This window comes from Sinocyclocheilus anshuiensis, unplaced genomic scaffold, assembly GCF_001515605.1.
Source record: "Sinocyclocheilus anshuiensis isolate Anshui unplaced genomic scaffold, SAMN03320099.WGS_v1.1 scaffold391, whole genome shotgun sequence".
Lineage (NCBI taxonomy): Eukaryota > Metazoa > Chordata > Actinopteri > Cypriniformes > Cyprinidae > Sinocyclocheilus > Sinocyclocheilus anshuiensis.
Genome location: NW_015548229.1, coordinates 509,615 through 520,565, shown reverse-complemented (window position 1 = coordinate 520,565; position 10,951 = coordinate 509,615). Strand labels below are relative to the sequence as shown.

The 10,951-nt window shown below is 36.5% G+C and overlaps 1 protein-coding gene across 1 annotated transcript in view; it reads right to left on the bottom strand.

Moving 5' to 3' along the window:
* Nucleotides 1-10,951, bottom strand: part of cdh10b (cadherin 10, type 2b (T2-cadherin)) — a 56,804-nt gene that overhangs the window by 40,905 nt on the left and 4,948 nt on the right. Inside the window, exon 2 of the mRNA XM_016441690.1 lies at nt 4,796-5,134. Within this exon, the coding sequence (XP_016297176.1) occupies nt 4,796-4,993 (198 nt within the window). The 5' untranslated portion in view covers nt 4,994-5,134. The remainder of the gene's footprint in view (nt 1-4,795; nt 5,135-10,951) is intronic.

Genomic DNA, 10,951 nt, shown 5'->3' with positions numbered 1-10,951 from the left:
ATAATAATAATAATTATTATTATTATTATTATTATTATTGTTATTATTATAAAATTATATGTATTATATTGAATTATAATTTAAATTTTGTATTAAATATAATTTAATTATATTTATAATGTATTATTATTACTATTATTATTATTATTATTATGAACTATGGTGTTACACAGATATTGGTGCAGTCGTATGTTAATTAAATAATGACAAGTTGCAAGTTCAGATCTGAAAATTAAAAATAGATGTTCAAATCTGGACAAAAATGAATAAAAAATTAAATTGCAGTATAAGTGCAGTAAGTGCATATACATATTTATATTTATATGCACTATAATATATTTTATTTATATTTATATGCACTATAATATATTTTAGAAACATACTTCCCTACTATATAGTAGGCAAAAAGAGTGGTATATCTGATTCACAGTATTTATAAGACATTAGTCAAAAAATACCCAGGTGACATACTACTTCCAGGGAGAGTCTGAAGTGTGCATCCAATGGACTACCCCATGAAGCCACGGGATAAGATTTGTGAATGGCAATGTAGTACGTCCATATTACATTATTACTACACACATTCATATGATATAGAACATAATATTTATTGTTGCAAAGTACTTACTCAAAGAAGTATCTACTCAGAGAAGTATCTACAACTATCTACTTGTTCGGATGCAACCTCAATGTTTAGTGTGTGTTTTTCTTTTTTTTACAAATGTTCTGAATGTTTGGTATGACTGTTGTTTAAAAAAAAGAAAAAGGATACTTTTATTGTACCTTTTCTGTTAATTGCCCACACATAGCTTCTGACCTTTTTAACTTGCAAAAAATTATATTCAGAAAAGATCTTCAGCCTAGGTGTAGCGATGCCTCTGATATACATTTGTTATCTCAGTTAACATTTAATATTTAGAATTGCCGTTCTACATCACATAATTAGTTGACACTTGCAGTAGTGCTACAACTGTCATATTAACATGAGGTTCCCCACTATCGCTTCATGATGTGATTCTGAATGCTCAGATGAGTTTATAATCCTGACAAGTCCTAATGAACCTGTGCTAAATATTTAAATATTCAAATGTGAGCCATCGTTCTGTAACTTTCCATTATTAGTGCTTGCAAAAATGATAAAGATTATGGCATTCTTTTTTTTATCAATTTTTATTATATATACAGTATATATATATATGCTGCTGCCCCCACATCAAACTCCTGACACAAAGGCGGGAATATGCATGGGGTGTTCGGCACTTCTGAGTGTCTTTCTTCACAACAGGGCCACGGCGCCTGAGCAGTTATAATGACCAGTGGATGGCCAGTAAGATGTTTCTGGATTGTGAGTTTTTTATAAATATAGTGGTGTGTGCTGTTAAAATTTGAAAGATTTCCCAGTGGTTTTAAGCTTGAGTCATCACAAAATTACATTTAGAATACTGTCTCTTTAATCCTGTTTGTTTTGCATTTCTGCCTGATGCGGCTTCATATTAATTCAAAGCAGAAGCTGTTTTCACATATCATAGACTAACTGAATTATAAATTATAGTGTAATTGCTCTGTAGAACAATAGTGCTAATATTCAAGTTCTCACTTTTATATTCATCCCAGTTGCAGTGATGGCAGTATTTTAGACTTTTAGGGTTTCAAACATCCTAGTATCTGCAACTAACTACAGGTTTTGACATTACAACATTCACTAGATTTCACTAGAGTTATTTTCCAATGGGTAGTGATTTACCAAAGCAAAATATATATATTTTTTGTCAAATTTAGCGAGATTGAGCTAATAATCAAACACATCTTCCTAAAACTACTGTATTTTTTATGAAGCACTGATTAATGTTAGGTAATCGTTTCATTTAGACCATTCGTTAAAATTAACTGATTCATTTTTTTTTTTGTATGAATAATATAATTATTACTAGCTTGACTGTTGAACTACTATAATTATTAAAAATGACCGTGAATTTGACGGTAAAAGACTGTAAAAATGCTACAGTAAAAAAACTGTTAAATGGTTAACGGTAAATTCCCCTACTATATACGGTGAAAAACTGTATATGACATTACATGTATTGGACATTACTTTTACGGTAGTATACCGTTTTTGGAAGTGAAAAAGACTGTATAATTTACAGTGAATAACCGTAAATTGACATTCCCAGAATTCCCTGTGTTACATTTCAAATTTGATGTTTTTTTATTGAAATAACTATGTTTCTTCTTAGTTTTTTCTTATCAGTTTTGTATATTAGGGTTGTGTGTTACACCTAATGTTGTTAAATGAATGTTTATTGCATTATTTCAGTTTCATGTGTGTTACCATAATGGTGTTTGGTGTTTGTGTGAATGACACTGTGCAACTTCTATATATGTTATTATTTAAAAGCTGCTTGTGATGGGCTTTGGTTCATCATGTGACTTTCTCATCACCACCTGCATTTGGTGGTTATCAGTGTATTACAAAGGTACAAAACAGATTTCAGTACTTCAATAGGTTGGTATATTAACATTATATCAGTTAATGAAATTACGGTATTTAACTGTAAATTTAATTTAAAACCGTAAAACCTAAAACGTTGCTACCGTATTTTTTACGGTAAAATTCCGGCAACCACAGCTGCCGTTTTTTTACCGTAAATTTTACGGATTTTTTTTACAGTGTACTTCAAACTGTAGCTTATTAATCGAAAGCACAGTTTAGCTGTACGATATAGATATAATTTGTGAATGCCTATAGACTACACAGTAGAAAAAGAGCCATGAAGCAAGTGGTGAGAGCACAGTTGTTTTATTGGAAATATTCTTCCCATTTTATTGATTTTTTCTGGCTCCACACTGGAAAATAAATCCTCTTTTAGGGCTTGTCTATGTCAGGGGCCAGTGGAGGACTTGCTTTGATAGACATAAATATGGTATCCCACAAGGCTCTGTAAAGGTTGCTGAATTATCTTTATGAGGAGAACCATCAATGGCTTTGATGGCTTCTCGCTGGGGCTCTAAGTACCCGTCTAGTGGGCTACGCAAGTTCTCGCACGTCACCCACACACACACTAGTAAGAAATGGGGGGAAATGGATGGAATAGTTGCTCCACAGTGGTCTCCCCGAACCAGCATGTGGGTGTTTCGTTCTCCCTTGCCCTCCTACAGTATTTATGGGAGCCCTGTGTCTTTCTGGCACTTTAATTGGGAATGAGACTGGACGGTAGATGAGAACCGGGCCAAAAGCATGTGATTGCTGTCATGCCAGAGAAATGCAGCAGCCAGAAAAAGAGAGAGAGCTAGAGAAAAGAGAGAAGCATCAAAGCTCTGGGAAGGAGGCCAGGACACTGCTGAGTCTGACACTTCCTCAACCGACGGACTCATCGCAGTCAGTGCTGTTTTGTTGCCTTGTCACGTAAAATGCAACGCTATGAGGGCGGAATCTCATTCTCGTTTTTGATTGATTTATTGTTTTCTCCTTACCCACTCTTGCCTGCTCGCCTTTCTGTTGCACACGTTTCTTTTCTTGCATTATTCCTGACAAAAACAACCCTGCACCATAAGAGGAAGAGATGTCGATCTGTCTGTGCTACAACTCCTCTCTCCACCCCAAACCTATCACACGTTTACATTTAGAAGATGAATGCAATGATGAAAGCTTTTGACATAAAATTGGCCGACCCCCTTCTCGCATGCACCGGGGGTATAAATGCTGCTGTCTCTGCCGTCTGACGCCAGTGCCTTGACAAGCGCTCCGCTCTGATCTTTATGCTTTTTTTATTTGAACCGAATCATGTTGCACTGGTAGGCCCATCTTTCAGCAAATGGCACGTAGAGGTTTGACTCTCAACTGATTTGTGTCCTGACTTGATCTTGGCTAAAAACATGCATGATTTGTGTATGTTGAAAGCCGGAACATCAGCTGTTATTATCAGGTCACGGTTATAATGTAAGCCTTTGAATTAAACCCACACAAGCATATCGGTTTTGGAAGATCAGGATGTGGTCATTAATATAAAGAGGGTTATTATGGCACTTTGTATCCCACACATCGATTCATTCTAATAGCCTACATTCACATTGATTTTGTTCTAATACATCATTAGCTATCATGCTGAAAGCATTATCCGTTAGGTATGGGTTCATTTGATGTTTGTGATTCATGTTCGTAACTGACCCTTGTGCTTGTTTGTGTTGTGTGTTAATGGTCAGAATGACTGTAATTGCTCATATTATACTGTACAGTAGCTCACTGGTAGAGCATGATGCTAGCAACCACATGGTCATAGGTTCGATTCCCATTTATACATTTCGCAAATGCTCTAATCCATTGCATTAAATCTATATATTTAATCAGTCCATGCATTCCCTTGGAATAGAACCCAAGACCTACTAGAAGGAACTTCCACAAGTCTTGGAATGCACTCTTTATATGCACATTTATGTTGTGCTAAAAACGTAAAATAGCCCTTAGAAAAAGTACTGTGGTGCTACCATGATATAGATGGAAAAGCATGCTATTTTGATATATTTCATGGCATTATTTGATTACATACTCATCTGTATGCCATTGTACCTTAACTGTAAGGTATTTGAAAGAATACCATGGTATTATGATCATGGATCTATGTTCGAACAACTGTGTAAGGGGTAAGGGGTAAAAAAACAATCTCCACTTATGCATGGTTCACTCTGAAAGTATGTAATGTTTGAAAAATTTTGAACTATAAAAAAAGATGAGGACATGCACTTTCTCACAGTTACTGTTAAAAAAAATGGAAAGAAAGAAAAGAGTACCAGCCCTTACCTTTCCAACATACTGCTTTCCAGTTCCCGTCCACTCCTCTAAGAGAAAGAAACTATTCCACATCCATCCTCGTTTAGTGCGGTGTAGAGTCTGTCCATCCCGATCCGACGTGCTAATTCCAGGCACCGGCCGGATCAGTGCACCGCTCCATCCCAGCAAGCAGAACAACAGGAGGAAAGTAAGTTGATTGATTATCATTGTATCCGATCACTCCTGGAGAGTCCTTGATAAGGAATCAATTAAGAAACAGAGCTCTGCGTTGAAGATACTGCTGAATGGTAGGAGCGAAGAAATGGGGCATCTTATCCTTAATTCTCCTAAATTATGTCTTCTTGGGGCCTGTGACAAATAGAAAAAGATTATTAAGAAACCATTTCAACACAATATCAGCAGAAAGCTACATGTTTGCTAAATTACCTCAGGGCCGAGTGCCACAGACGACAACAGCACTCTGTAAATTTGACTAAAATCGTGTTGGCTAACTAGAGAACGAATCGTTAATATTGATTGATCGCAAAGGATTAAGTGACTCAAATTTTAGCACACAGCAGTCTCTCTGTGGTCTCTAATTGATGAAAACTTCATGAGCCTGAACGTCTCTAAACATTTACTTTCCTCACTATGCATACTGTAGATTTGCGGTTACCCCCAAAATGCAGCAATGGCCAAAAAGTCGATAGCAAACTCAAAATGCTGAGGACTTCCACTTTTATAACACAAACTAGCGTAAAAGAAGCAAAGGCAGCGGCTCACTGAAGCAGTCTCTCCTCCAGGACTAGTTCTGATAGGTAATTTGGAGGATGTATGCATAATTTATTGGCTTTTGGAAGTTAATCCTAATAAATCTTTCTTCCCTCATTTGACGAAAGCCCATTTTCCAGGAGTCTGCAGGAAAAGGCCAAGGAGCCAAGTTAGCCTGACAGGCATTCATTACGGCAAACGTCTCCAGGGGTCTCGTGAGCAAACGAGGAGCAGATTCATAATGTTGTGGCGTTTTTGTTTAACGATCTGAATCAAAGAAAAGAAAAGAAGGGGAGGCTTGGGAAAGGGCGGGAGGGGGGAAGAAAGAAATAAAACACACACAGTGTCAGCAAGGCCATCTCAACGAACAAAGCGAATCCTTTCTTTGTCTAAGAGCAAATTAGGGCTCTGGTTCTATTTGATGTGACTGAAGTTAAGCATTTAAATGAACACTGTCTTGTGAATACGAATCAAATAATTTACTTAATGAGATATGGATGAAGTTAGGAATTATTCACTAGGCAGCGTTTGAAAGTGTGCAGACTACTCTAATTTGTGGAATCACTGGCTTTGCTAATGCGAGTAATGAATTTTGTCAGCCCCAGCAATGGAGGCCTTTTGTGGCCCATCTTCCATTCAGACATACTGTATGTTTCAATGCAGCCCAGGGTTAGCTAGTAGGGCAGAACTTTGACATTCAGAAGGTCCTTATGAATTAATCATGATTTTTATTTTCACAAGACTAAGCTGAGTCTTTCACATCCGGTATGAATCACACATTGGCACGAACTGAGACGGTCTGTGTCTAGCGCCGGCCACATTTGATTTTGGAGTAAGGGTCGTTCTGATCGTTCAGGAGCATGCAATCAGCAGCTGGCATGGAAAAACCTGCTCAAGTCTCTGGCGTGACCTTGACGGATAGATCCAGATAAATATCCATCTGTCAGTGTCATGGTCCAAGACCGACTTGATTGATTTAACGGTTTCTATGACACGTTTTCCATCTATGGTCTTAGCTCAAGGGTGAGCGCGGACAAAAGAGTAATAAAAATTAGTTCTGATTCATGCATGTTTATTGCACGCTCTTTCAAAGCCTGATGAAGCTGGTGCTCCCCTCTCAGAGTTTGCTCTTTCATGATTTAATAGAGTTCTCAGTGATGTGTCATATAACTACCAATTTTATCTTAGATGTTTCTCCTAAAATCGCTTAGGAGAAATAAAGATAGCCACAAATTGCTCACATTGAGTAAATGTATAGAGCTATAAAATAAATGTGGATAGCAGCACAGATAATGTAGCCTATTGCAGACTTAACCTTTTCTCGGGAGAAAAATAAAATCTGAGAAGCAGGAGATGTTTATCCTTTTATATGCTTATTATTTATATATTTATCTTATGTATTTTCCTGAAGTCTGTTAAAATGAATTGTGGTTCCAATCAATGAATGCTGTTTAAGGTTGCTCAGGAGATTTAATAGAATTCTCAGTTATGTTTCATTCAAGTATAATTTATTTGTATCGTATGGTTCTCTTAGGATCCCACAGAAGAAATAAATAGCCGCAAATAGACAACTGTTCACATACAGTACAATAATAGAGATATAAAATGTATGTGGAAATCAGCACAGATAATTTTGTCTATTGCAGAATTTGGTATCTTAACTTTTTACCTATGAAAAAAAAAAATCTGAGAAGTAAGAGATTTGTATCATTGTATTTTTGGTATGTATTTTCAAAGTTTCCTAAAGTCTGCTAAAATTAATTTTGGCTCCAATCCAAAATCCAATCCATAAATGCTGTTTAAGAATTGACGTTCTTCTTTAATAGAGTTCTCAATTATGTTTCAGATGGATTTTCCTTAAATCTCATAAAAGAAATTAACAGCCACTAAGTAGACAATTATTGAATACAGTAGGTGAGCTATACAATAAAATGTAGATAGCATAGCTATCATATTTTTTTTCAAAAGCATAGCTTTTAGAATAATGTGATGTAATTTTTGTTTATTTATTTAGCAAACTTTGGTATATTGACAAATCTGAGCACAGTTTAAAATAAAAAATTTGAGATCTCTTCTAAACATTTCTGGTTCAAATTGTTCATGAATGCTGTCTACAAACTGATTTTCCACTGATGTTCAAATGTTGTGGTTTTTATGGAGTTCTCAAGAGAGTTATGCCTCAGTACACTTTTTTTTTGTTGTTGTTGTTAGCCACAAATAGCCACAAATGAGAAGTGTTAACATGAAGTAATAGAATAAAGAAATGTGAAATGTGGACAGCATAGCTCAGATACTTTGATTTCTGAAGAAATGTGTTTTATTGCAGACTTTGGTATGCTGCCAAATCCAAGCACAGTTTAAAATGTTGAGATTACAACTTGAGACCAAAAAAAACCCTGAGAAGCGAGAGATTTAAGACATCAAAAAACGTATCCACACATACTGTATATTTATTGCGTAAGCTAAAGTAACAAACAATTTGTGGTTCTGATTGTTCATGAGCATTGTTTAAGAATTGGCGTTCTCCTCCTCAGGGTGCTTTTGTTTCCATTAGGCATGGCGATTTGAGTTATCAAATCACACGCTGTACAAGATTTTTGCAAGTTTTCACAACATAATAATGGAGAGAGAGGCGCTGTATATTTCCGGCTCAGTTGGGAAGATGTTAACACTACAGAGGTGAGAGGATGTAGCTTGTGAAAAGGCCCAGACAGGAGATTTGTGTTTCTATAATGACTGCTGAACTCACAGGGTGCCAGAAACCCAGATATATATATATATATATATATATATATATATATATATAAAAACTCTTGTTAGCATGCACTCTTAGCCTTTTCACTGCAATGTCAAAAACGTTCTGGAGAAGAAAAAAAAATACAAAAATCGTGTGCACCAATTTTTGTGTGGTGATTCTCATCATTGCATTTTCTAATTATCATGCAAGGCTGTCCTTGAGGTTTTAATAGCATTCTGGATATTAATCTTTGCTACAGCATGCCTATTAAGCAAATATTTTTTTTTATTATTATTATTTCGCCTGCTACTATACAACAAAGAAAAGCTATCTTGCCAGATGTTTAGGGCTGTCACTTAACTATCTCACTTTGATTAGTGCATTAAAAACTTGTTTATGTGCGGCAGTAAGGGAGGATCCGCGATACCATAGGGGGGAGGAACGGAGGAAGTGCGAGGGAGTGGAGCGAGGAGGAAGAATCTTCTCACTTGTCCTATTAAGAGCATCTAATTAGTGTGTATATGTGAATTTAGGCGTATGTAGAGATGCTAGTCGAGGCATAATGAGGTAATGCTACATAATTATGAATTAATTGGCAGAGAGGACGGTGAGTTGTCCTACTGGAAAAAAACAACACGTCTGACCCCGTTGATCGGTGTGACACTGAAAACATTTTGTGAGCGGCATTTTGCAAACGGACGACAAAGTTCAAGTTTTGTAATTTGCAGACTTGATTGACAGTGATGTACAGTTCAAGTCTGCAGGATCAGACCGCTCTGGTGAACACAGACTTTCTATGTAATTGCCGTAGTCCTGTCTGCAAGGTACTGCTATATTTCTTCCGAGGTTTATAAAAGCAGTCTGGGGCAGCGTTGTCTTTGGGGAATACATCTGCCAGAGTTCAACACAGCTTTGTTCACTCATGCTATCTGCTTCCAAACACCCTCCTCTTTTTCTCCTCAGTATATTCCCCCTAAGACCATATCAGACACGGATCATTTAGGGAAACTGGGTTATTTCTGTCCACACCTGACTGTGTTCTGATGGATGGTTGGAGCCATATGTGGGATACGGAGTCTTGTGTCTGTGCATTTGTCGTGCTTATTATGGCTGGGGAAAGTTTTTTGGCGCTTCTCGTTTTGGTGACCTTGACATCTCAAGCGTTAAAGGATGGAGACTTCATTCAGGTTATAAGTTTGACAGGAGAACTTCACTTCTGGAAACAGGACGAACAAATTGCTTAATAATATATAGACTGCATACTCTCTAAAAGATTGAAATATCGCCCGGGGCCTGTCTGATTTCTGACAATCGAAGCAGCCTCGCGGTCTGTCCAGATTATTCGCAGGGCATCAAACTCTCTGCCACGGTCAGATAAAGATGGACTTAAAGTTTGTTTTTTGTAACATTTACTGTAGCAGAGGCCTTCCTTCACTTGAAATTTAGGGCTGGGGCTTGTGGAATCTGGATGAGAGTGTTTAAAATGATTGAAGATCAACCATGATGAAGACTGGGCTTCATTGCTGCTTAGCACTGAATTTTGAGCCACTTGGTGGAGCTAACTCTCTCTCAGATAACACTGAAGTTCTCTATCTGTGTCTCGCTCGGTTTCCCTGTGTGTATCATGTGTCTTCAGCCTAAAATGCTGAAAATATATGCTAATAGATTTTCACTGAAGGCATGACCTAGGAATTGGATTCTGATTGGCTGTTTACCTTCATTTTCAGGCTAATATCAATTTTATGTTATTGCAGGACAGTTTTTATTTAGAAAGTGATATATATATATACATATATATATATATATATATATCGAGAGAGAGAGAGAGATTTTAATATATATATATAATACCAAACCAATACCAATTCAATTAATCCAATACTAATGAATCAAGCTTTATTTCTGACTATATAATAATAAAAATAAAGCTTGATTCCCAAATTAATGTTTTATTGCTCCTGAGCACTTTCCTAAATGTGCTCAGGAGATTCTCAGTTTTATGTTTTATGTATTGACATACAGGCAAAATATAGAGCTATACAATTATCATAAATATAATAACTCAGAATTTCAGATCCATATTCATATTGAAATTTGACCTTGGAACATCACACATCTGACCAAAGTTTGAGACATTGATGAGATATCATAATGATCTCCTTTGGAAGTTGTTTTTCTCACTTGGGAAAAATGTGGAAACCAGGAGACTTTAGGAAAGGTCTCCTTTTGCATTAAATTTAAGAAAATATTGAGATTTTATGTGACTTATTCTTGCATATAGATTATATTTCCAGAAGAAGAATCTGTATAAAACAGATAAAAAGTGTTACATAAGCCTAAATGTCTCTCTCTAGACAATCGTCTCCTAAATGTGTGTGCTGTCAGTGACAGATCTTCTATTCACAGGCTTTTGTGCGGGTTTCCAAGTGAATCGTTTTGCATTGAAAGAGATGCTATTAGTGTGGCTAATTTAAAAAGCAGAAATGCAACGAGCGCTTTAGAGGTTAATTTGTGTTGGACAATAATTAACACTCACTAATGACTTCCAATACCAAGATCCAGTTGATCGGCTGTATTTAGAAGTAGCATATCCTAGTGTTTATGTGTGCATGCGTGTGTGTGTGTGTGTGTGTGTGTGTGTGTGTGTGTGTGTGTGTGTGTGTGTGTGTGTGTGTGTG